The 27177-nt window shown below is 30.1% G+C and overlaps 1 protein-coding gene across 2 annotated transcripts in view; it reads right to left on the bottom strand.

The window, feature by feature from the left end:
• The window catches only part of LOC129972622 (RUS family member 1-like), a 35656-nt gene extending 29782 nt beyond the window's left edge, over positions 1 to 5874 (bottom strand). For both annotated transcript variants that reach the window (XM_056086825.1, XM_056086824.1), the window contains exons 1-2: positions 5675 to 5874; positions 5216 to 5293 (exon numbers count right to left, since the gene is read on the bottom strand). In XM_056086825.1, coding sequence (XP_055942800.1) covers positions 5216 to 5293; positions 5675 to 5818 — 222 coding nt within the window. In that variant the 5' untranslated portion in view covers positions 5819 to 5874. The remainder of the gene's footprint in view (positions 1 to 5215; positions 5294 to 5674) is intronic.
• Positions 5875 to 27177: the final 21303 nt, after the last annotated feature.

The following is a 27177-nucleotide window of genomic DNA, read 5'->3' as shown; positions in this document are numbered from 1 at the left end:
TAAAGTAGGTTTCTAGAGTTTTAAAGACACTGTAGAAAATTATCACAGCTGATATGACTTCTCTAATAAAATGTTAGAATTACATTTCATTTTTACTTATATAAAACTATGCTAATTTTGAGTAAGTTTGACATTTCTTTTATAACATTAAAACAATTTAAAATATGCTTCTAATCTCACTTAGTACTTTTAGAAACATTTTTTATTACTTAACTATTGTTACCAAAGCCTGACAGAAGCAATTCCCTGGACTATAAACTCAGCTTGGAAGAAATTGTATCCAATATTTGGTTCAAGCAGTCTTTCACGAAGATTTTTATTGTTATTGAGGCTACACATGGTTCCCACTCTTATAAAAGAGAAAAATTCAAAAATTATTTATTTTAGAGATAAAAATTCACATGAAAAATTCAAATATTTTCACTATTACCAATTAAGCTTTCCATCATCTTCTTGGTTACCATGTCTTGATGTTTTAATCAAAAATACTAAGATTCATTTTATGAAGCCAAAACATAAATATTAAGCTGAGTTTTGAGAGCACAATGCAAGTGCCCTTGTCATTAACAACAACATAACTATCACCAGATGCAAATTTTACAAAAATAATACTGAGTGCATGCTTATTTCACAAAGACATTCAACTTTAGATGAAACAAACCTCTTTAAAAATGATATAATCTCACAAAAATTTCTAATATTCGATCAGCATTTGGCAGAATGAAGGATAACTGAATGCAACTGACAGATACAAATTGATAAATTTTATTTACAATTAAATAAATGAATTGTACTATTAAAACAGTTTAATCCTCTTGCTGTGTATTCTGTGATTTCCACAGGCAGCTTAAAATAAGCAAAATTTGCACAACCCACAATCTCAGCAGGGATGGATTTTATTTCAGTCTATTTAGCTATGCCACCAGCTCTTTTCCCATTAGTGGTTATATTTTGGCTTTTCTAGTTTCATTCAAATTTGGACTAACAGACAGTGTTAGTTCTCTATGGTTCTGCGAAATATACAAGCATGCTTTTCAGCATTTTGTGGGCTCTTTTCAAAGCTTACATGTCTGGCAGGAAATGTTTTGCAATTTTTGAACCTATTTTGATAAAAAAAAAAAAAAAAAAAAAAAAAAAGTTATACAGAGAGAGGGTTAAACTTCCATCTTAAATTGTTTTGAAGTTTCAATTCCATGAACTATCTGATTTTGCATTGAAAATCTCTACAGTTCTCTGCCTTTTGAACTAGTTTATTCATAGATTACCTGATGTGCCTGCTGGTTTATAGTAAACACAAATATTTCTAAGTCTTTGGGATTTCACATTCAACCCTTAGGACATTTTTATCTCCACCCTTATTAATTATTTTTTTAAAGTATCAGGATAAGAAAAAAACATTTTTAATATTGGCATTTGCTACATATATGTAAAAGTTTCTTTGAGTTCCCATACTAGAATCTGGCTACATATAATTAATTGGCTGTTAGGTAAACATGAAATTACTAGGCTAATAATGGTGTTTTTAAGAAATTAAATTATAACAAAAGATTAACAAAATAAGCAAAAGGCAATCCATGAGCTCTTTGGAGATTTTTTAAAAATGTACTTATGAGAATCCTTTGAAAAAAAATGCCATAATCCTCTAATATCAATATATACTAATAGCAGAAGAATTCACAGATGGAGCAGAGAACAGCTTTTGGGAGAAAAATTTAGAAAAATGGTATTGATTGATAATTAAGATCAAGTTTGTTCCATTACCCCCCCCCCCCACACACACACACACTCTTATATGAATTGAATATTTCAAGAAGTGCAAGAGAATATCATCAATATCATTTTCTTGGTTGTAATACAATAAGGATGATCATGAAGTCAAAATTTATTAAATAAGATCCGAGTAATAGCCAACTGAGTGATTAAACCTGTTAGTTTTACACCATGGACTGAAGCTAAAAAGAATGATACAAGGCTTCTAAAATGGAAAAAATATTCTCCAGAGTTACTAGTTATTTTACTAAATTAAACGCATATTTTGAAGAGAGATTTGCACGTAATATATAATATCTTCAATAGTAATCGATTCAAAGTACTCTGTGACTATCTTTATGAGGAAATATAGCCTTTCATTTCAAGAAATATTTATGGCCCTGCAATCCAAACCAATAGAATTTTTAGTTTAGTTTTGTTCAAATTAATATTTTTTAAAGCTAATCAATAAATAGCTGTTAATGATCTGAAAGATAAAACTTTTCAAGGCTTAAGGACAGAGAAATTGCCAATATTTTTAGGAAATGAAAGAGCATCCATAGTTTGGTTGACAGCCCAAGTTTCAGATGCGAGCATGGAGTTAAAAGGATGAATTCAAAAGGTGATTGATTGAAACAATAAATCATGATGTGATAAAGCATTTTAATATCAATAATTAAAATAGAATTTAAGCAATTACAAAATTCAGATAACTCATAAATAAGTCATTTTCATGAAGTAAGATGCAATGCGCATGCTGGGAATGTCAATACTCATATATGATATGCAAAATTCGGAAATAAACATTTTAAAAACATTTTTGATTCTGTTTTATGTATTTGTTTTTTATGATGATATTTTTGGCTTGGTGAAGATTTTATGATCTGCATTCACATCAACTCGCACACATTTAAAAGACTTGATATACAAATTTTCTATTTTGTTTAATCAACTATTCAAACTTCAATATTTTGATTAAGAACATATAAAAAAAACTAATTAAGCGAAAGAAAATCCTTTTTAATAAACTCATGCAAGAAAATATTTAAAAAAAGTTATTTGATATATTGATTATGCACACTAAAATTCTGAAAGTCCTAAAATATGAGAAAAAATTAGTTAAAACAGTTATAGAAATTGAAATAATTTTAAAAGAAAGTGCTGAGAGAAATTATTGCATGTTTGCATCAAAAAATAATTCATAACAAATTCAACACAAAAAAACTCCATAACAAAAGCATAAATAAAAATGTCCAAAGAAAATAACTTAGATTCAAAATTAGACAAAAATATATAAGTGATAGATTTAAATAAACAGTAAATTAAGCTTTATAATTCAACGACAACAAAAAAAACAACAGGTATTGATAAAAATTATGTTTAAATCAATTTTGAAAAATTCATTAAAAGTTAGAGAAAATTATACTGAAAAGTTAATTTTTGAAATTTTAAGATGATGTAAAAGTAGTTTTTGTGTTATTGTTTGTTCTAAAGTTAGGGTAAAAAAATTATTCCCCCACATTTCAGGCTCTGTACAGGAGCACAGAAATTTTTTTAGTAGATTGTTAATTGTTCTAACTGATGATAACTGGATTAACTAAGGATAAAAGAATACACGAGTTTCTTGACCACACACAGAATACATATCAAATTTCCTTTTAATCCATCAAGGGATATGCAAATTCAAATTTTACATAGAGATTTTTGCAGTACACAAATTGCCTCTTAAAATTTTTATCCTGATTTAAAATTATTTAGTTTATCTCTAAATTGTTTCCTTTACTTATTGTTTTAATCATTTAGAGAATCGCTATATTTGTTCATGTTTTTTTTTAACATATTTACAACAGAAATCTTCTGCATAAATGTAAGTTCATTAGTGGCTTCAAAATTCTCTATTCCACCGCACTTTATCAGATAATCTAAAACCAAACATTATGCAATATATTTTTCTTTTTTAATGTGTTCACCTTCATTAATTTTGTTTCATTAAAATCCTTTTAAAACTTTGATTTAGGTATGGAATAGATCAGCAGAAAACATTAATTATGTTTCATAATTTCTGATAAAATTTTTGAGTTTTTAAATATTTTAATAAAAACTTATCTATGCAATCCTTGGTTACTTTAAATCCCTCAAATTATACTAAATTGCAAATCACTTCTGTTAACACAAGATATTGTATGTTTTTCATGAATGTGTTGGCAATGCATAGGTTACAACTACTCACATTTATTAACAATGTTGAAAATTCCTTTTGCATTTGATCATTTAATGTAAAAAAAATGTCTGATATATTAATGAACCATCCATTCAATGAGATAAATAAAAAAAAATTCATAAAATTACAATAGATTTATTAAGCATTAATTGTGATAAAGCCTATGAAAGTTGGTGCCCTATATCTAGTTTAAACTTTTTTTTTTTTTTTTTCAATTTCCAAATTGAACGTATAAATCCTTTAACTTCATTTGCAAAAAATTATTGCATGTTTAAAATGCATAGGCTAATGCTTTGATGAAAGTGAATTTTAATTTATGGAACAATGTTAATAGAAATTGAGAATATTTTGAAGTCTACAAAATAGTTTTCTTTCTTCTTCCAAAAAATAATGAATATACACTTCACCTATTTCTTAAGGACCCAATGGAAAGCTAACCAACTCTTTTCAAAGGGGGTAAAAAAAAAAAAAAAAGTAAGAATACATTATAGAATTAGACAATAGTAGTTACGCAATGTAAATGTATAAGAAATACCTAAAGAAGATATCACACTGCAAAGTAATAATATCTTCTTGAAACTAAATCTAGGCAATGTTTAAGAGAGTAATGATAAGCAAATACAAAATTCGAGTTCAAAATTAAAACATACTTCAATATCTGTCATCAATTTCTATATCAATATTTCACAATAAAAATTATCCAGAAAAAATAAAGATTTAGTTTAATTCTATTTCCCATAGTGAGTATAGCCACTATTCCACAAGTAATCACTAAGATTCAGCAAGTTTAGTTTCAAGAACTACAAATGCAAAAATTTAAAATAATGGCAAAATATTTTAAGAGCAATATTCAGTTTTCTACCATTTGTAACATAAAATAGAAATACGAGATAATGTTGAAAGAAAATAGAAACAATTTGCTTTTTATTATCAGCATAGCAATTATTCTCTGAAATATTTTAATTTTAATAATTTTAAAAAAGAAAAAAATATATATTTAAAAGAATGCGCATTTTTAAGATTTCAAACACAAATATAAAATATATTCAACAACATGTGTTTAATTTATTACTCCAATTAACTGACAAAACTAAAGATATATCAAGTTTTTCAAATTCATTCATATTTTTTAATTAACAAACTTCTTTAGTCGATGCATGTTAATTAGAAATGAATTTATCAAAATTCTTACAAAACTTAATTGAATTTGTTAAAGAATAACACAAAAAAATGATAAATATTTACTTGTACGCTATCCCAAATTTGATACTTTACATAATCTTCGCTAACACTATCTGGATATCCATGAGGCAAGAAAGCATTCTAAAATATTAGAAAATTTAATCATATAATTATACATAAAATTTTATACACAATTTTTAAAAAATCGATAATTAACTATCACAGTATTTGTTTATTATTATATCACAGTTATATCGCACACAGTTATGTTATTTATTATATCACAGTATATGAAATTATATGATATACCGGCAAATGTTACATTACTTAACTATATAAAATTTCTATAACAAAATATGTGTAATAATCAAATAAAGCGGTAGCCCGTTTTAAACATTGTAACATTACATGTAGAAATAAAATCATTCATAACTTTTTTGAGCAATCTGAACAAGATATTGAAGAAATGTACAACGCTGTACACAAATATTTCATAGAAAACACATAAAGATTCAAACATACAAAAAAGAAACTTGTTAATGACTGCCGGTGCAGGTTTTCTTCCTTAGTTTCCAGTTTACCTTCTGAGTGTTTAATGTGATAAATTCTCCGATGTGTAACACCGTACGTTTCTAACACATGTTGAGTTTGTTCTTTAACGTTCATAACTACCTACACTGCTAAAGTGTCTTTCAGCTGTTTCAAACGGAAGGAACGCAGTGTTTCGTTTCTGTTTCTAAAATTGCCAGATCGGAAATATAAATTTTTGCTGAAAAGATAATAAGGCAGAAAAATATACTTTGGAAATTTTGCAAAGAAATACAAATCTTCTGTGTTGGATTTAGTATTTGATTTTTTAAGAATACTACAAAGATATTCCAAAACAATAAAGGTTTATACTAGTCCCTTTATTAATATCTCTAACAATAATAGAGGTGAAACCAGCCCATAACAGCAATAAATTAATTTGTTTTCATTTCATGCGGAACACATTTTTAAAAGTGTTAGATTCTGTCGTATAACCCTCACCTCATCAAGTAGAAAAAAGGAGGTTTGGAAGGAAGGTAGAAGGTTGTGTTTTTCCGGCTCTACTTTCTGTATTAATTTTTGGTGCGTGGAAGGAAGGCAGCTAGAAGTGAAGGCTGTTCTTGTTTCGAGTGTTTGTTTTTGCCATTGGTTTGTTCGCAGCTTTTGATTTTTGTTTTCTCTAAACAAATCCATTATGGTGTTTCTGTTGGGGGTGGTTCCCTAGCTTGCTTTTCAGTTTTTGCGTTGACTTCAGCTGAAGTTTTTCTCTTTATTTTTGGGGTGCCAAGGTGGCTGGCACTGGATTCTGGAAAATAAAGGTAGGATTTTTCTAGTTTTTCCTTTTAATTGTTTCGTTTTCTACTAGTTTTGATTCTGGCTGCATCGTATTAGATTCTTCGTCAGGAATGACGAAGAGGAAACCAGAAGACTTTGAGTCAGAGGGGAAATATAAGGATAGGAAACTAAATTATATTCTTACAAATGAGTTCTCGGAGAGGGACAAAGCAAACATTGCAATTCAAAGGGGTTGCCCCAAAATAAAATTGTGCATTGATAGTAATAATGGCCCGTCGCCATGGATTAAACCCAAATCAATCAATGCCACGTTCGGACCACTGACCCACAAAGAAGACACTTTTTCCCTAAACAAAAACAAAAAATTGGTTCTAGTTACTCGGCACTTAAGCTCAGTGGAGAAAGTAACTGATTTTGTAAAGAGTGTTCCGGAAGCAAGGATTCGTATCATTGATACGAATATTGTAACAAAATACATCATCCGTGATGTTGACACGGATTACAGCATAGTGGAAATTAATGAAGAACTATCTTCACAGGATATCATCGCAACAAAAATAGTTAGATTTAAAAAGAAGGGGACGGCAGAACCTATCCCAATTGTTCTTATTGAAGAAATTGGGAAAACTAATCGATCCGAAATAAAGATCGGCAGACTTATCTTTAAAGTGTCCAAATTTATTGAAAACCCTAAAGTTTGTTATAAATGCTTAAGATTTGGTCATACACAACTCCGGTGTCAACAAGATAAGAGGTGTAAAAATTGTGGGGGCTCACATGCCGAGGATTGTAAGGTACCCACTAAATGTTTTAGATGCGAAGAGACTCACGACGCTCTCGACAAAAAATGTAGGTTTTACAATCTAGAAAAAGAGATTATAAACCTGGTTAGAGAAAAAGACATATCATTTCAGGAAGCAAGGAGGATAGCGAAATCGCAATCTTTTGCACAAAAGGTTAAGGGCGATCAGCCGGTCCAGTGTACCGAAATCCCCAAAAAACAAATAACGGACCTCTACTCGGCTTTACAAGACTTAACAAAACTAATTTCTGCTCTAATACCCCAAGGGAATGAACTCGTAAAACTCCAAGAAGTCAACAGACAGTGCATTGCACGTATTGGGGAGACTCAAGGAAATTTAGAGAAACAAGTAGAAGAGAATATTACTCTCCGGAAACAAATCGAGACTCAAAGGGCAACGATTGACTCGCTACAATCTAAAATTGCCCTTCTGGAATCCAATCTTGAATATAGTCACGTTCTGAGCCCAGGCGTTGTGCACGATCAACGGTCCCTCGCTGAAATAAATCATTTCAGTGTTGCGGAGGATTTCTCGGGTATCGGATAATTAAAAGAAAAAAAAAAGGGAAAAATTAAAAGTTTTTACTTTTTTTATAATTTTTATTAATTTTATTTTTTATTTATTTTTTTCCATGAGGTTTATTCAGTGGAATGTTAGGGGGATCAAAAATAAGATCCCTTGGCTGCAGGCCCCCCCTTTTTCGGCGGCCCAGTGTTTAATTTTGCAGGAAACATGGCTCAATGAGTCTGCATCCTTTTCTCTTAAAAACAAAAAAATCTTTCGAGCTGAAAGACAAAATTCTACTAGAGGTGGATTGTTAATTGCAGTAGAACAGAATATCCCTGCCCAGATTTTGTCACACTCACTTCCTCCGTCAACAGTGGAGGTCTTAGCGGTTAAAATATGGATTGGACCAAATTCAGAATTCCCACTAACGGTTATCAATCTTTACTCTCCTGGAGGTAAATTTGATGACAACTGGTTGGAATCCTTGTACTCGCAAATCTCTTCTCCTTTCGTTTTACTGGGGGATTTTAATATACACCATCCAGCACTTGGGAGCGATCATTTATCTTCCGATGCAAACCGGGTCCTGGATTGGATTAGCACAAAACATATGTGCTTGCTTAACACGAAACAATATACCAGATACCAGGGGACTCAAGCCCCTTCGTTATTAGATTTGTCCATCTGCTCCGCAGATATAATTAATAAGATTAATATTGAGATCTCGCATGATATGTATGACAGCGATCACTGTCCCATTTTTATTTCCTTTTGCAATTTAGATGCAAAGTCTATCTATACTCGAAAATACATCAATTGGGGCCAATTCTCAAAGAAGGTCAATGCTCTTCTTCAAGGTAATGGGGATGTCTCTTCCCTTGATAGACTTACCAATATCTTCCAGGTAAGCGCAAACTCATCATCGTACTCGTTTTCTAAATCAACACACTCGCACTGTCCTTGGTGGGACGCTAGATGTAACTACCTTAAGGCCCTCAAAAGGAAATTGTTAAGAAAGGCGAAATCATATCCCTCCATCTTAAACTGGACTGCATACAAAGAAATGGCGGCAGCTCTCAGAAAATATGTTAAGTATAAAAAACGCAGTTTTTGGGAGAAAACTTGTCAGGAGGTAGCTTCTTCCCATCAGGCTTTTAGCATCGTTAAAGCCCTACTAAACAAAGATGAGTCTCCCTGTAAATCCAATCTTGTTCTCTCTTCGGGTACTACTCTGATAGCGCCGACTGCTCAAGCAAATGCAATTGCAGCTAACTTAATTAAGAGAGCACCAAATGTGCGTATTCCTTTAGATTTCTCAGTAGATGATCCAGAAAATTATGATGAAATGAGTTTGAACCGTCCGTTTTCCTTTAGGGAATTCCAAAACGCATTAAAAAGAACAAAAAACAAATCCCCTGGCATGGACAAGATAAATAAGAAAATGTTGTCTTGTCTTTCCGATGAAAATAAATTTAAAATTCTCGATTTATTCAATAACTTATGGGCGAACACGATTGTTCCAGAAATCTGGAGAATAGCGAAGATTATTCCTATTTTAAAACCCAAGAAAAATGCAGCAGAGATCACATCCTACAGACCCATCGCGTTAACATCAGTATTGGGAAAGATTTTTGAACGGATTATTCTGGACAGGCTTTTGCGGTATTATTTGGAAAAAAGATTTTTCTCTCCTTTTCATGCTGGTTTCCTCCCGTACAAAGGCTGTGACAGCCTCTCTGCAGCCCTGTTCAATAAAATTTTAACAGCCAGAGCTAATAAGAAACTTGTGTATGGTATGTCTTTTGATCTAAAGTCTGCGTATGACAACGTATGGCATGACGGCTTGATGCTAAAAATTTTACAATCGGGGATTAAGGGTAAGATTGCCCTGTGGATCTCACAGTTCTTACATGAAAGGAAAGCATTTGTTTCATGGAGAGGAGTGTCTTCCTCACTTTTTAAGCATGAAAGGGGCGTTCCGCAAGGAAGTGTTCTTTCTCCGTTGCTCTTCACAATTTTTATGAATGACATATATAGCATTTTACCCAATGATGTTTTTTGCTTTATATATGCAGATGACGTTTTTATATTAGTTGAAGAAAACAATATCGAAGCGATCAAAAATAAGATGCGGTTCTGTGTTACTAAACTGGAAAGCTGGTGCGACGAATGGCATATGGATATTGCTCCCCAGAAAAGTAATATTATAAACCTCTCATCTCGTAAATCGCCAGTGGGGTTTGGAGTCCTTTTTCACGGCTGTAGTATCCCTTGGTCTAATAACGTTCGCTATCTAGGCATTCAGTTTGCTTCAACCTTGTCTTTCCGTTCGCATATCGACCAGATCAGAACTAAAGCCTTTAAAAAGTTAAATGTGATCAAAAGTTTGGCTGCTCCCAGATGGGGTGCAAACGCATCTAATTTGATAAACATTTGCAATGCGTGCATTACACAATCCATGGAATTTGGAGCACATACGGTTGGCATGATGAATAAAGCTGGTTTTGCAGCTTTACAAACGATTCAAAACAACATCCTTCGTTTTGCTCTTGGACTCCCACGATGGACACCTATCCCAATTTTATTTAAAATATCAAATGAAATAAATATGAGACTTAGGTTTGAAAAGAAAAACGTGTTATTCTTTGTTAATCAGTTCTCAGCCCGCGAATACACTGAAGTTTCGAGATCAATTTCCGAGGTGAAGTCTGTAATCTCTAACCGCATTTTCCAAAGACTTCCCTGCGCAGGCACTTTAGAAGAATATTGCCATCAAAAAAACCTGTCCCTGGACCAAATAATCCCGATTATGGTCCCGGTTAGTTGGGATGATTGTGAACATTTTACCATTAAAACCCATGACTTCGGCTTCCAACAAAAGAGCTTGGATTCGACTACAATTAAACGTTTGTTCGCCGAGTTCAAATCACAGCTATCCCCAAATCAAATTATACTGGCCACAGACGCATCCAAGAATGAGAATTCTACTGCGGTGGCGGCTATAAACTGCTCCTCGAAGGAAGTCATTAAGGGAACGGTTCACAACATTAACTCTGTGTTTTCAGGGGAGGGTTTTGCCATAGCTCTGGCTGTAATGAACTTTGTCAAAGAACATAAAGATTATATTTTATTGACTGACAGTTTATCTAATTTGACAGCCCTGAGATGCCTAAATTTCCATTCTCCCAAAAGTGCCCTTTTTGTGGCCCGCGTTATATTTGATGCCTTAAAGACATGTTCCTCGTTAGAACTGATATACACTCCTGCCCACGTTGGAATTGCAGAAAATGAACGGGCTGATGATTTAGCTAAGCAAGCGTTAACTTCTTCAAATATTTGTGACTGGATCTCGCCCGAAGACACTTGTTCAGTTTATACTAAAATCGTACGACATAAACAAGATTTAGAATGGGAAAATTCTAAATACTATGAAAAATACAAATGGCTTGTTTCTTTCAATCTTAAAAAACTTAAGTTATCTAGACGTAATGAGGTTTTAATATTACGATTAATATCTAGGACTCTTCCAGTAAATGCAGTTCTTCATAAATGTAGGCTCATTGAATCACCAAATTGTGCCCATTGCCAGATTCCAGAAACTTGTGAACATTTTGTTCTTTCTTGCAGTAGATACGAGTCAGCGAGAAATTCTCTCCGTGCTAAGTTGGGTTGTGTTCCACTCTCTTTTGACTGGATTTGTGATTTCTCCGTACAGGGTCGTGATAAAGTGAAGGCTATGTTGGCTTTCTTTGTGGCTTCTGACAGATTTTAAAAAAAAATTTTGTGATATTCGAGTTTTGATTTTTGTGAACCCGGCACAAGCTAAGAATCCGTTCAGGAGCATACGCCGGAAAACAAACCTCATTCCTTCCTTCCTTCCTTCCTTAAAAGTGTTAACCAGAAGAAAAAAAATAAAATGATTAAAAAGAAATACATCATACAAAGAATACTTAGATTACACAATTCTTTTAAAGGAAATAATACTACAGCATTAGAATATTTCCTGTATTGTGTTCTACATCCTAATAATATTTTAGACTTTCTGCACGTTTGCAATTATTGGCATTTTAAATTGTCATCTTCTCTGAATGTTCCAATTTATTCAATGAACTGATTTGCTGAAATATCATTTATTAATATAAAATCAACATATTAGATATAGAGATAATTCTGAATAAATGTTACATGATGAATTATTATTTGAATGTTTACATATTTTATATTTCAACTGTAAAATTATTTCTCGCTGAAATTAATATTATTAAGATAATTTTTTATTTACTATTTTTGATTTCTGTTATTTTTTTTATGATTAGTATGTTCCTATTTAAAAGATTATTTCTACATCTGTCACATACTCCTGTTTTAAATACTAAAATATTTGTGATGTAATTTCTCAATAACCTGGCAATTTTAAATGTAAATCTTAACACTTCTAGTTTGACTTAAAAATAACTCCTAGTTGGCAAACTGTTTTTTTTTTTTTTTTTTGGTCTCTGTTTCTTTAAATATGTCAAATCTGGTAATTTCTGTCTTAACTTAAAGAGTCATTTTTTACTATTTTTCATAACCATCCAAAATAATGAACTGTTGGCTTTTTTTTTTTTTCACTTGGTAGGATTTTGTTATGTTTTATGAGAAACTATACACTAATTTTTAGTCTTATTGCACTGTAATTAGTAAGCTCATTATTGTGAGATATACTCAATAATGTTTGTAAAATGAATACTTTTTTTCATGTTTGGAATTTTTTTTTTTCCCCAATTTAAGTTGAAGTATTTAAGTTGTATTTAATATAGATAATCTTTAAAAAATATGCATTTATTTAATCCTGTAGTACTTAAAATAATAGTTTGTATAGTTCTGTTATGTAAAATTGTTTATTTCCTAATAAAAACAAATAACAATTCACATGTGTCTTTGCAGCTTTCTTCTTAAAATAAACAGCAAAAAATTCTCATTTCTTGGTAATCAGGAATTTAAAAATTGATTAAAAAATTTTGTATGTGTATTATATAATTTTATAATATGTTTCCTACTGATATGTTAAACATTCTGTGGTTATTTGAATATTCTTTCTTAATTTTCTTTACAAAATTTCACATTTTTTACACATTTTATTTATTTTTTTTCTTTCAGAATTATAACCCTCCAACATTTTTAAAAAATTATTTGAAAGTTGTTTAAAAATTATATCTTTTATTTAATTTCTTTTTAAGATGTGCTAATTGTTATTATAGTTTAAATAGTGAAGTATAGTCATTATTTATTATTTTTACTATATATGTTTATATGACTTTCAGAAATTCTACAATTAAGAAGTAAGTCGAATAGTGAATATCTCTGTATATAAATCATTAACATACATGCCATAGAAATTGCTCTTAAGTATATTCTGTCAGAGGAAAGAAGATATAAAAACAATCAAGAAATAGGATTCTAATAGAAATTTTAATAGAGCACAAAAATAGACTTAATTATCATAAAATGTGTAATAGTTAGGATGTATCTTTGAAATTTGATGTTCATATCTTCCAAATCAATTATCTTTCAAGAGAAAATTGTTTGGTAATAAAACATAGTCTCTGTGTTAAGTTTCAAAAAATTACCTTTTTAATTATCTTAATTTTAGTTTTATAGAATTTTTCTTTTAATTTTATTAATATTTTTTTTTGAAACAATGTAAATTTTTTTTTAATGTTATGGTGGAATTCAAACTCATCCATTAAAACATTCAATTGCCTATTATTGCTAATCATTAACTTTGTAGTAGTATTTTCACTTCAGCTTTTATTTTGTTATAGATACATTTTTTAATTTACAGTAAGCTAATTTGATTGAATTCATGTTGATCATTCATATCAAATTACAAGAAAAAAAAATTTAAATAATACAATACAGAAATCACTTTATAGTCTAAAAAATAATTTATCTGGATGAACAAAATAGTTGTCAAAGGTGGCTAGTATATTAAATGTAAATTGTTAATGTTTTTCTTTCTCATTACATAGTATTTGGATCCATTGCAGCAGTGATACTTTGAAAATTGTTAAAATATGGTAAACAGTGCATTAAATATTTATATTTATTTGCATTCAAGCTACATGCATTCATTGCTTGTTTATAAAATATATTATTTTATGATATTTTTTGTGCCAAGAATGAAAAATAATTATATCCTCTTTTGTTATTTTTTAGATTTAAACAAGCAGGAAAACAATCTAGGAATATCATCTGATTTATTTATTAGACAATTCTCTTGTTCATTTTGTAGTTATTCCTCACTGCAAAAAAGCAACTTAATCAGGCATATGAGATCTCATACCAATGAACGCCCATTTTCTTGCTCTGAGTGTAGTAAAAGTTTTACTACTAAGGAAGGCCTTAACATTCATTTGAGAATTCATTCTGGAGAGCAACCATTTGTTTGCAATTTATGTGGAAAAGCATTTTCACAACGTGGAAATTTTAAAAGACACTGTACTTTTATTCATCACATTTATAAACATTTTTGATTATGAGGAAACCATTATCACTTTTCATAAACCATGGATTTCTTCATTAGTAATTGATTGTTGGAATTGTTTATGATATAGAATATGTAATTTGTTACTTATTTTAGTTTCATTATTTTAAGAAATTTATTGTAAATTAATTTTTTATTACTCTGTTTAATTACACATGAAATTTATATTATTACTCAGTTCAGCTGTGATATACAAATTTTTGATAGTATGTTCTGAATTTAATATATATATGCTATTCAGTTATTTAATATATATGCTGTTTAATATATTGTGTTTTACTAATGATAAAAATCTGTATTTAAAAACATTAATTTGTTGAATAAATTTTTAAATATTTTGATTGGTTTCATAATATTATTTCTGAAATTTTCAGTGTCCTCTTTTTTAAAAAAATATATAATATTATTGTATTATGAAAATACATAGCATTTATAAAATCTTGGTTTCTAGTATAAAGATAAGAGTAATTTGAATAAGTAATTTATAACAAAGAAGTTTATTTTATTTATTAATTAAAACACAAAATGTTTTTTTTTTGTTGTTGTTGTATTTGAAATTAATTCATTATTTATTTTTTCTGCTAAGTTTTCTGAATAATTGGCTAATTGAGGTGTACAAGATTATTAACAGAAGAACACTGTTTTTTTTATAAGTATTCTATTCTAATTCAGAGATGTATATATTTTGAATTAAAACCTTTATACTAGTTTGTATAAATTTGATATGAAAATTCAAATATTTGGTTTGATATAAAAATTCAATTTTCATATCAAACCTCTTTTTGACATCCAAATATCAATTATTTTCTTATCCCATTATTATTTTTAAAAAGTTTTTAAAAATATTCTATGATTTTGTGTTTCAGTGTTCACAAATTCAATCATTTACTTTGTTAAAATGATTTAGTGTAGTTATATATATAAAAAAAAATTAAAAAATAGTTTTGCATTTTCAGTTAATCTGTTTTAAAATGTTTTCAACTGTTCAAGTCAACAATTGTTGATAAAATTTTGTTGAAAGCTGCTGAAATATTTAATTCTCTTTCGTCAGAAGATTGTTTTTAAATCAGTGGCAAAATAATTTTATTATTATTATTCAATATTTTAAGAATCTATTATGTAGTTATTTGTTTTTTGTTTTTCGCTTTTTTGGAGTAGAACCTATCTCCAACTAAATAGCTAATAAATTTGCACAAATAAAATTATTGCTGTTAATTAAGTTCTAATGAAAAATAAATGATTAAAATGCATCTAAACATTCTTATTGGAAAGCAAAATGTGAAAATAAAAAAAAATGTGTAATAAGAATTTAATTTATGCTTTTTTGATGTTGTTGCTGTTGTTTCCTTGTTTAATGAAATTTAACTAATTTGAAAAGCCTGGGAAGTATTAAATGAAATAATCCATGCATATAAACTAAATCTATGCATACTCTGTAGATGTCAAGAAATTAAAAAAGTAATAATTACTAGCGAGCGTTTTCTTATTGCCTCATAAATTGATCATATGCTGATTTGTCTGAATAATATTAAAATGAAGCTTCCATCAAAATATTTGAAACATTTTTCTGAAATGCTATCGTTATATATATATATATATATATATATATATATATATATAATTTGCCATAAACACATATAGTGAACTCTTTGCTGAAATATGTTAGAAGATATATAAAAATATTCCAAATCAATATTAATAAAATATATTAAGTATTGTTTTAATTAATTAATGTTTAATGATTTTATGTAAAGGTGTAGTTAAACATATTATAAAGTATTAAAACACAATGTTGTAAAATGCCTATTCTTTCTATTACTTTTATCAAAATTATTTTAAGCATTTAGATTATTTTATGTGAAATATTTCTTTCACTGTTGAATGTAGCTTAACTGAATTATTGTGGTGAGAAAATATATTATTGATTAATAAACATTCATGCATATTTTCTTATAAAAGGAAATGTAGATATTAAATTAATTAATGTATATACCTAATTTTAAAAGTTGAGGAATTTGATGTGCAAGCATTTTAAATGTATGTATTTGCTTTTCAGATTTTCCATAAATAATTATTATTAACTTGTGATAAATTAACATTTTTATTTTAATATTATTTTTATTTATTAAAGTGAAAACAATGCCTTCAAGATTGGTGGAACGGCATTTTATTTCACATATTCCTCCTAATCCCATCAAAAGAGAGCCTCGCAGAAGATGTGCTATATGTTGTTCCAAAACAGGATTAGATGGGAAAAGGATAAGAAAAGAAACAAGAATGTGGTGTGAAGATTGTAATGTTGCATTATGTGTGGAACCATGTTTTAAGATATATCACACAGAGAAATATTTTTAATTATATTTATTTTGGTACTGAATTTGATCATTAATTACCTATAATTGAAAAACTAATAAATGTATTTGATTGAAAGTGTCCTTTTTCTGTTAGAAAAACTCATAATTTTATCAGCATAAGAAATAGTACATTCATTTTAATGATCCAAATCAATTTCAATGGAGTCAAATTCTGAATCAACTGTATTATTTTCTATTTTTAAATTAATTATTTATTGAAAGTATTGATTAAATAATCGAAAAATCAAATATATATAATGATATTTTATACTCTGCTTTATTTACCCCATAGTAAGTTCATTCTTATTTCATGATCCAATTCCACTTTCTCTACTTATGTCGCGTGAATCCGCTATCTTTGGCGAAGCGAGTAACAACTCAACTTCGTATTGGAATTAAAAACTTGAAAAACGCTGTGATCAGCAGCTGAAAAAACTCTGAACCATTTTCTTTCTGAAATGCAGTCATTTCAATTTAATATGTATATAGAATAACTTGTCTTGTCGTAGAAATAAATGTTATAGCTTTTTTTCAAGTAGAGTAGTTTTTAATCCCAGTAAAACATCCCGTGTACCATTGGCGAGTACACGACATGGCGGCCGCGACAGGACTGTGATTTGAAATTAACGATTCGAAAGGCAAGTGAATTATTTTGACGATAATTTTTTAGTTATTAGAAATTTGTCGATACTTTGAAGTAAGAATAACGGTTTCAGAAAAATTATGGAAGCTTTAAAGCTTAAACGGAAAACAGTTAAATCTGCATTTACGAGATTATTTAATCAATTAAATGAGTCAGCGAAAATGGAACATTGCAGAAGATTTAGATTGTTTGTCAACCTTCCTGCTGCATGGCGAGAAAAATAATGAACTTTTGCAATTAAATGAAAACATTTTGAAAGTTTTCCCCCTACCTACGGAAATTATTGCAAGGCGATTGATTGTCTGAAATCTAGATTCGGCAGAGAGGATTTGTTGGTTGAATATTACGGTAGAGAATTGTTAAAATTGACACTCGCATTTAATCTTAAAGAGAAACATGTTAAATTATCAACTGTTTATGATCGTTTTGAAACCCAGCTGTGATCATTAGAAACTCTTGGCGTTACTACAGCGAAGTATGCGGCCATGTTATTTCCCCTGGTTGAAAAGTATGATGAAATTTTTGAAGAACGAAGTTGAAAATGAGGACAGGATAGTTCTTGCCATGCAAGGCTTCTCTTTGAAAGAAAATAACAAAAATATCAATATTAAAAGAGACTTGCCGGCAGCTGTGGGACTTTTTACAGGAAACCAAAAATCTGTTTTGAAGTGTGTTATTTTGTGACCAGAACAATCATGAATTCAAAGAATGTCATGTTGCTCGAAATTTGGATTTAAATGAAACGGTTGAAGGAAAGAGGTTGTTGTTTCAAATGTCTAACTAACGGACATGTGTCAAAGTTATGCAGGGTCCAAATGAATTTTGGGAGCTGTGGTCAAAGACATCATGCTGTGATGTGACCTGATAGAAAGACCGTTGAGTCTTCTAACTCTCAAGAAGCAACGGACAGTTCAATACATTGGACAATCCCACATGTTCTACAAGTGTGTTTCTACAATCCCTGGTCGTAGTTTTTTGGAGAGAAACGCAGGATTTTGCTGTGAGGACCCTCATAAACACTGGAAGTCAGAAATCTTATATTACGAAAGAAACTGCTAAGAAAATAAAGTATCCTGCATTAAAAGAAACAACTTTTATTCATACTTTGTTTGGAGGGATACAAAATGATCAGAAACATTCAGAATACAAGATTTTTGTAAGAGATCTTTTAAAAAATTATCATTGCACTTTTAACGCATTTGATCAAGAGAAAATCTGTGCTGAAATTTGTCAGATACCAACCGGATTCTGGTCAAAGGAACTAGAGGATAATAGAATACATCTAATGGATCAAGAATGTTCACTATCTTGTTCTTCACCCACAATCCATTTGCTTATTAGTGCTGACATAGCAGGAAAATTGATGACTGGAAAAATCCTCAATTTAACTTGTGAATTAACTGCCATTGAGACTTTGCTTGGTTGGACACTTGTGGGAAGAGCACCAAGCAGTTCAGACTCTATAAGCATGACAGTGACAAACTTGCTTATAAAAGATTGTAATATAAGTGACTTATGGAAGTTAGAAGACATTGGATTGATCCTGCTGAATCGAAAAAGAAGACTGAAATGCATCAAGGTACTTTAGATTATTTTCGAAACACTGACGATTAATGAGGAAGAGAGTTCCGAAATCGTTTTACCTTGAGTGTTAGAATCATCCCGACACCCTGACAACAGACAAATGGCCGAGAAACGACTTTCTTCTGTTTATAAAAAAACTTAAAATCCGAGCAGGTTAGAGTGTATGCAGATGTCTTTAAAAAATGGATTGCTGATGGTGACATTGAAGAAATCGAAGATAAAAAAGAGTTAAATATATATTATCTCCCGCACAAGCCTGTATTTAAAGAGAACACCATTACTACGAAAGTGAGGCCAGTTTTCGATGCATCCGCACATATAAAGGGTACACCCTCACAGAATGCCTGCTTACTATTTTTTTTTAACTCCGTAGTTCCGTCAGTGCTTACCCCACCCAACGTTTCATTTGGCTTTTTATTCATTTATTTTATTTTTTACTTTTTAATTAAAAAGTAAAAGGAAATAATTCTGTGAACCAGACTGAAGGGGAGACTGTAAAAAAGAAAATTTTCTGTCGATTAGCACCACGATATACGTCGAAATAAAATAACATTTAGATCTCCAGCACAAGGCGACACCCACTTCCACCGCCTGTGCGGAAAACCGCCACTGACTCGCAAGACCGGGGGTAAAGTTTCACGCCCGGTTTTGCTGCAGAAATATTCCCGAACACGCTCCCTCCGCCCTTTTTCTTCAGAATACGAAAAATCAAAGCGAGGATGTAGAGGCGGCGGCAGAGATTTGCCGACGAGGGGGCAAGCGCAATTTCTCTTATTTGGCTTCAAAATAACATAATAATTAATTCTACATTAATTAATTACATTGATTTTATTAATTTGGTATTTAATTAACAAAAATTAAGTATTATTATTTTAAATTAATTATTATAATTTTTTTATTCAGATGCTGACCCTTGTTTTCACTCTAAAAATTTATAAAGGTATTTACAAAAAATGTTCTCAATTTTTTTCCCCCTTACCATCAAAATATTGTCAATATTTGAGTCTATTTTTTATGAGACTCATAAGATTTAATTTTTCTGAGATCTAATTTATTTCATTCTAAAGTTTGTATATAGATAGAAATACAAATTGTGCCAGAATGACGTGTCACGATTAATGAACTAATGCATGCTTTTATCATTTTATATCAGAAGCAATATGAAATGATTATTGAAATTAAATTTAAAAAGTTTTATAAAAGAAACTTTTTCAAAAATCCAGAATAATAAAAAAAATTCGATGTTTTCGCAAAAAGTAGATTTTTTTAACGTAGTCCCCTACTTAAAATAATTTTTAAATAAGGAATGGAACAATGAGCAAGAATTCAGATACATTTCGAATTAATGCGTGTGCTCAACAAAAATTTTCTCTAATTCGGACATGAACAATTTAGAATGAGGAAAAGATACAATGACGCTGTTTCTTGTGAAGGTTGGAAAAAACGTTTTGCAAATATATGAACTAAATATTTTATATAAGAAATGAAAAAGGTTCTTATGAAAAATTGACTACTTAAACATTAGATTCTTCATCTATTTATTCTTCAGTGTATATGTAGGCTTAAAAAAAACCAATGCATTTTATTAGGAAACAATTATATCTTGAATAGAACGTCCCCATCTTCATTTTTAGTCATGCGTTCTTATGGTAAAGTACTTTTTTCCCTCCGAAGTTTTGCAAGTGAGCTCATAAGCCTCTCAAAAAGTTAGTTTTATCCCCTCAGTTACATGTGTTGATTTTTCTTAATCCCTTCATATTCAATGACAAGTCTGACTCGCGCATAGATTTGCTAAATTTTTAATTTTAAATCAGCAATTAAATGAAAGTATTAAGTAATTTAAAATGCACAAATCACTTGAAAATCCAACATTACCTGAAATACCTTTATACTATTCTAGGTGTTGAAATAATAATAATTGTCCCAAAAACGATGTGCCATTTAATTAAGAAGTTAAGTAAATTCGTATATCAATGGGTTAATATGTTATATATAAATATTCTATGAATGACTATTTTAGTCATCTTTTTATCAAGACATCCTTATCCAAATTTTAATAAAAATTTAGAAGTACCTGTAATTAGTCTTTGCCACAAAGGCAAAAAACTGGAAAAAAATTAAAAGATACATAGTTATTATACTGAATTGAAAATATGAAGAATTTAGGTAATAATTTATTTAACAAATTTAATGCAAAATTAAATTAAATAAATTTTAAATTAAATTTTTTAAATAAATTAAATTAAATTTTTTTAGTGTAGCTAAAAAGCTATCATACCACATATATTTATTTTTGTCGTCATTTATTATTTGGTTTTATTTCTTTAGCGTAATAATTGCAGCCTGATAAATTAGACTGCATTAAACAGATATTTTGCTGTTAAATTAACTTAATTTACACTTAAGCAATTTACTTATTCCAGAAATTTATATTGAATTCACATAATTCACAGTTAAGTAACTCTTCTTAACATGCATATGCACAAGAGTGTCGAAAGAAAAAGAGTGATTTATTAAATTTAATTTAACCATTAACCAGATTTTTGTCATAGTGAAATAGATAAAAAAAAATCGCTAGTTCATTACCGTGGAAGTAACAATTAGATGAAAAAGTTGACGATTTATTTTAGAACTTGAATTTGAATGATGAGTCAGGAAAACCAACTCTATCGCCGTATTCATGTGTAATATAAAAACTTCAATTTCCCTTATAATTCCACTGGCAGGTAATCGGATTATCCCATGAAAACAATTTTTTTCTCCATAACCTATGATAACTTAGCCGAAAGATAAAATTTAGTAGAAAAAAAAAGCGATAACTTATTCACTTGCCAGTTTATTGATTATTCTACTAAATATAGAACAAATTATAAATTGAATGAACGGCATTTAAATCAGATGACTGAAAATTTGCGGACTTAACATCGTCGACATCCCTCGCATTGAATTCTTAGTCGACCGATTAAAAATGCTTAGTAAAATGTGATATATTGTCGCCTTGTCGGTTATATTGCCAAAAGTAGTGCAAATTAAAAGTTTGATGAACGACATTTGAACCAGGTGTCTGAAAATCTGTGGATATAGTGCTCAACATTCATTGCATTCAATTCATAATCGGCCGACCAAAAATTGTCCGTAAAATGCGCCTATAACCTTGTTCATATCTTATTCACTTGTTACCTTGTCAATTGTATTTCCAAAAGTAGTGCAAATTACAAACTGAATGAACGATATTTGAATCAGATGCCTGAAAATCTGCGAACTTTAGGTCCCAATTGCATTCAGTTCTTAGTCGGTTTAGCAAAAATTGTTTGCAAAATACGTCCTCTTAATGACCTGGCACCCTGTCGATTATTTTGCCAAAAATAGTCAAACCGCTTTAATCATTACTTCGATGTTTGAAAAGTTTACAAAATATTAACTTTAAGGTGGCTTTTAAATAACCATGTTCGATGATGCTCAGCTCTCTACAATCATCCTGAAGTGGTGAAGACTTTTGCCGTCAAAACTCGCAATCTCTCACTGACGGGGGGCAAGAGGCTGTCGACAGGGGGGAAATTGCCCCTCTTTTCCTCCCTGCTACCTCCGCCTCTGCGAGGATGTTCATTTAACTCCCGAAGCCATTTATTTCTTTCATTATTACATGATCTTCTTTCTATATACTTCTTGTTCTTAAAATAAAAATATTATATGTGAAAGTATTTTCAAATCTGCAATGCTGGATATCTGAAGTCATTATAATATATTTAAAGAAATGTTACAAAAGATTGTAGTAAATTGGTATGAGCGAGGATAGAACCTGGGACTTTGTGGTTCACAGCCGAGTAACAAGATCACAAGATAAAAGCAATTGCTCGTGTTTCGTAGCTGTTAACTGGCTTATCAGCTCTTCACCACAGTACTCTCCCTCCAGTGAGTCGAACGATATGGCTTTTGAGTGGTGATGTATTAGCTGTTGAGTCTGTGCATGTTGAGGTTGGAACTCGCAACGTTAGGGTTCGTAGCCGAGTAACAAAGCCACTCGACAAAAGTGTACACTCTTCTCCGGAAGTTGTTAACTGGCTTATAATGTTACCACCACAAGTCTAATGTGCCTGTACCCATTTGAGTAGCGCCAAGTGTTATGGCGAGCGTGTGTGGTTGCTGTTGCTTTTTCGCCAGATGTGTCTGACCACTTTGTGTTGCTGCGTATAGTTAATCTGACGACTTTTGTGTTGGTGCGTCAAGTGAGTCTGACGACTTTAGTTTGCTGTGGGTAGATGGCGCCACAACAGCTGTACGAAGGTTCAGGGTTTATCGTCCGAGGTCACCAATGTGGCGAATTGTTATGAGCGAGGACAGAACCTAGGACCTTGTGGTTCGTAACCGAGTAACCAGATCACAAGACAAAAGAAATACTCATGTGTCGTAGCTGTTAGCTGGCTTATAAGCTTTCACCACAGTCAGCAATGTAGCGAATTGTTATGAGAGAGGACAGAACCTGCGACCTTGTGGCTTGCAGCCAAATAATAAGACCACAAGACAGAAGCAATTTCTCGCGTTTTGTAGCTGTTAACTGGCTTATAAGCTCTTCATCACAAGATTTTCAAATTGTCGTTTACTGTCTACAACATATCCCGACTTTTCTCAAAGATTGAACAGATTCTAAGGAAGGTTTTTTTTATTTCTTTCTATATTATCCCTTAGTTATAATTTTAAAGAATCTGTATTTATAATTGTATGATAATAAATCTTCAACGATCTGTCTGAGCATATCCCGGAAAACACTCCTTCGTTCCTGAGTGAAACATTTGAAATAAAAATTGAGTCCTGACGCTTATAGAAAAAGTTCAATTTATTCATTAGCATTTGAAAAATATATAATCTTTTATACTTTTAATTATAGCTTGTAACAATGAAAGAGAAAAAAAATATGATGCATTGTCTTTTATACTTTCAGTTCAATCATTTTAAACTTGATGGCGCTACGGTCTACGGGGAAATGCAGTGCTACATATCTTGTATTTATTGTCTAGTTTCGTTAGTGAGAATCTTTGTCGTTCGTGCTTTGTGCTTGCACTAGCAACTAGCATCTAAAGCACAACACGCTGTGTATGAGACGGACGAGTCCATTGAAAGCCGAATTTTTTCGTAGGGACAAGGTTTAAGAGGAAGAGACTAGTTTTTGTTTACAAAACTGCAGGAGTTCGCAAATTGTGCTCTAATCACAGAATTTTCTGCGCTGTATTTGCTGCAACCAATACGTGTTGTTTAGTTTGGTTTATGCGTACTTTTTCGTCTGCTCTTTTTCAAAATGGAGAAAATAAATCTTCCAGAGAAATACAAGTATAAAGTAATTGGGATTGATGAAAATTTGGCTGTTTTCCGTATTTCCGATATTATAAATAAAGAATTAGCGTGAAGAATTAAAAATAAGACTTGGAGCTCAAGCTTTTATAAGCTACCATAAAATATCTATATGCAGATATACTATATTTATTAAGATATTTCGATGACATTAAACGGTATAGAAATCATTATAATTATTATTAAATATGCACGTGCAAGAAGAGATTTATTTTTTAATTTTATATTAAAATTATTACTATTAGATGTCTATCTGCAAATGCATTATATTTATTAAGATATTTTGGATGAAATTAAATGGTATAGAAATCATTTCAATTCACACTGAATATGCATATAAAATATCACAAGAGGAGACATATTGAATCAAGAGAGATTCAAAATAAATGAATTAAAAATCAAACTATTTCTTTTGCTTATTTTTTTAAATTTAAATATAAAATTCTTACTTTTGGCAATAAAAAAAATTACTTCATTTTCTAAAAAATGAATCGTTGATGGTATGTATCAAGAAACAGATAGCAGATAAATGTTGTAAAGTGGTGAGCACCAGCTGCTCCTCGAATATTTCAACTCTGGTATGGATAAAAATTGCAATATTTCTGACTTATCTTGCAATGAAGAAACAACATTCCCAATGGTTTCATTTTTTAAGGATTGGCCAGAGATTTCTGACTTTTCTTTGAGCTCTAAACTTTTAGGAAGTTCTTTTTCAGCAAACTGGAATTTTCAGAAAATAGAGAATTGAATTCTGTTTAGTTATTAACTTAATAGCAAGATTTATAAATATATAAATAATTTATATATCTCTTTTGAATACTTATTGCTTGCATTTTTGTAACACATATTTTAGGAATAGTTTAAAGAATATGAACAAAAATCAGAAACAGTTAGGCGTGTTCAGAAAACACACAAATCAACTGGGCGCCTTAATGTTTATAAATGCGACTTAATATGCCAGCACAATGTGCGACAAGTAATAACTAATATTTCATATTTTATTGCTTCAAATGCATTACATGTGTGATTTTAGACACTTTTTATTTTATTATTTAGATAATAACAAGGTTAGATTTAAAGTTTATTTGCATGTGGCAAGAGACATATTTGTATCTGTCTAGCTACAGATATATTTAATTGCAGCAAATTTCATTATAATAAATATTTGTATTATTCATGTTTTTTAAATTGTTTTAGTGTTACAAATCCTTAAAAGTTTTAGAGCTTCCATATTCTGTACTATATATTGACATATATTTTTAACCAAAGTCTGATCTAAAGTTCATTTTGCTTGAGGCATGAATGATATTTAGTGCCTCCCTTGTTACACAGCACTTAGCAAATGGTGCATAGTTTATATGTATTTTCCTCGTAAGGAAATATTTTTTTCTTTTTATTCTATTTTCAATCTTCTGATCAGTTCGATGAACAAAAGAAAATCCAGTAATTTTTTTTGTGTGTGTGCTGTTATTTGTGATCTTCACAATGTACATTTCATTAATAAGAGCACATTTTATGTTAAGAAAACATTTTAAAAATTTCAGATCTGGACCTGAATTGAATTTAAAAGCTGTACCTGATAGGCCATTTGCAACCAATGAAGGGTTAAGAATTGAAATAAAATATTGATTTATTTATAATTTTAATAAATTCATGATCTTTAAACACATTTGAAATATTGTTAAAATTTTTTAAAAAAATAAAGACTTTAGATTGGTTTATTATTAGTTGAAATTTTTAAAACACTACTTCATACTTTATAAATAATATTTATTTTCTTCTACTGAAATTCATCCACACTTAATGCTCTCATTATTAATAATTATATGAAAACTATTTTTACAGTTACTAAAATGTAAGAAAGAAAGTAAAAATACTTGATGCTTTGCAGTTCTTAAAATTACTAATCAAAGGTAAGTTTTAATTATTTAAGGTTATTAATCAAAGGTTAGTTTTAATTATTTGATTTATAATAATAACAAATAATATATATAATAATATATAATCAAATATATGAAACATTGATGGTATTTATTGAGAAACAGATTGCAGATACTTGATGTACAGTGGTAAGCAGTGGCTTTTGAACTCTGTTGTAAAAAAAAAAAAATCATATTTCTGCTGTATCTTACAATGCAGGAACACCATTTACATAGTTTGGCTTTTTAAGAATTGCCCTTAAATTTCTGTCTTTTTTTTTTAAGTTTCAAACTTTTAAAGAAGAAGAAAGTTCTTTTGTTCAGTACTTCAAAACAACCTACAAAAAAAGACCAGAAAAGTGAGCCTACTGCTATAGAAAAGGATTAGGAATATATACAAATATGAAATTAGAAAGGTGGCACTGCCAGATAAAGAAAGTGGAGGAATTGTAATGAAAAGATTAGATAAATCAATCGCAGTTATTACGAATGCCATCACTAAGAAAATCCTGGCAAGAGTTATATCAATAGAAAGAGGCAAGCTGACACATAAAATGATTTCAATTTGAAAGAGACATGCCAGCAGCATAGAAATGAACGATATTTATAGTTCTATTCAATTAAATGAAAATGCATTTATTATTACAAAAACAATTGGTTGAATCAATTTTTATTTAAAATGTAGAAAAAATTAATGCTACAGAATGCTGCCCAACAAAATGTGACCAATGCAATGTGTGCATACACTCTATGTCTTGCACCTGCATTGATTATTCAATAAAATTTTTAATTTGCAAACATATTCATTATATTTGTCAAAAATTAGAAACGAATGATAACTCACAACAAAATGTAGATAACATTGAAGACAATTTAATTATACATATCAATAAAAGAAAAAAGAAAAGCAAGTTTGTGAAAAAAATGCAATAGTTACAACTCTTCAAATCACTGAAGACCTAAATATTAGAAAAAACCGAATGATTCAACATTTAAAAGAACTGCAGTCAATAATATTAG

The sequence above is a fragment of the Argiope bruennichi genome, chromosome 6 (assembly GCF_947563725.1).
Source record: "Argiope bruennichi chromosome 6, qqArgBrue1.1, whole genome shotgun sequence".
NCBI classification, from domain to species: Eukaryota; Metazoa; Arthropoda; class Arachnida; order Araneae; family Araneidae; genus Argiope; species Argiope bruennichi.
This window is presented reverse-complemented; position numbering and strand designations above follow the sequence as displayed.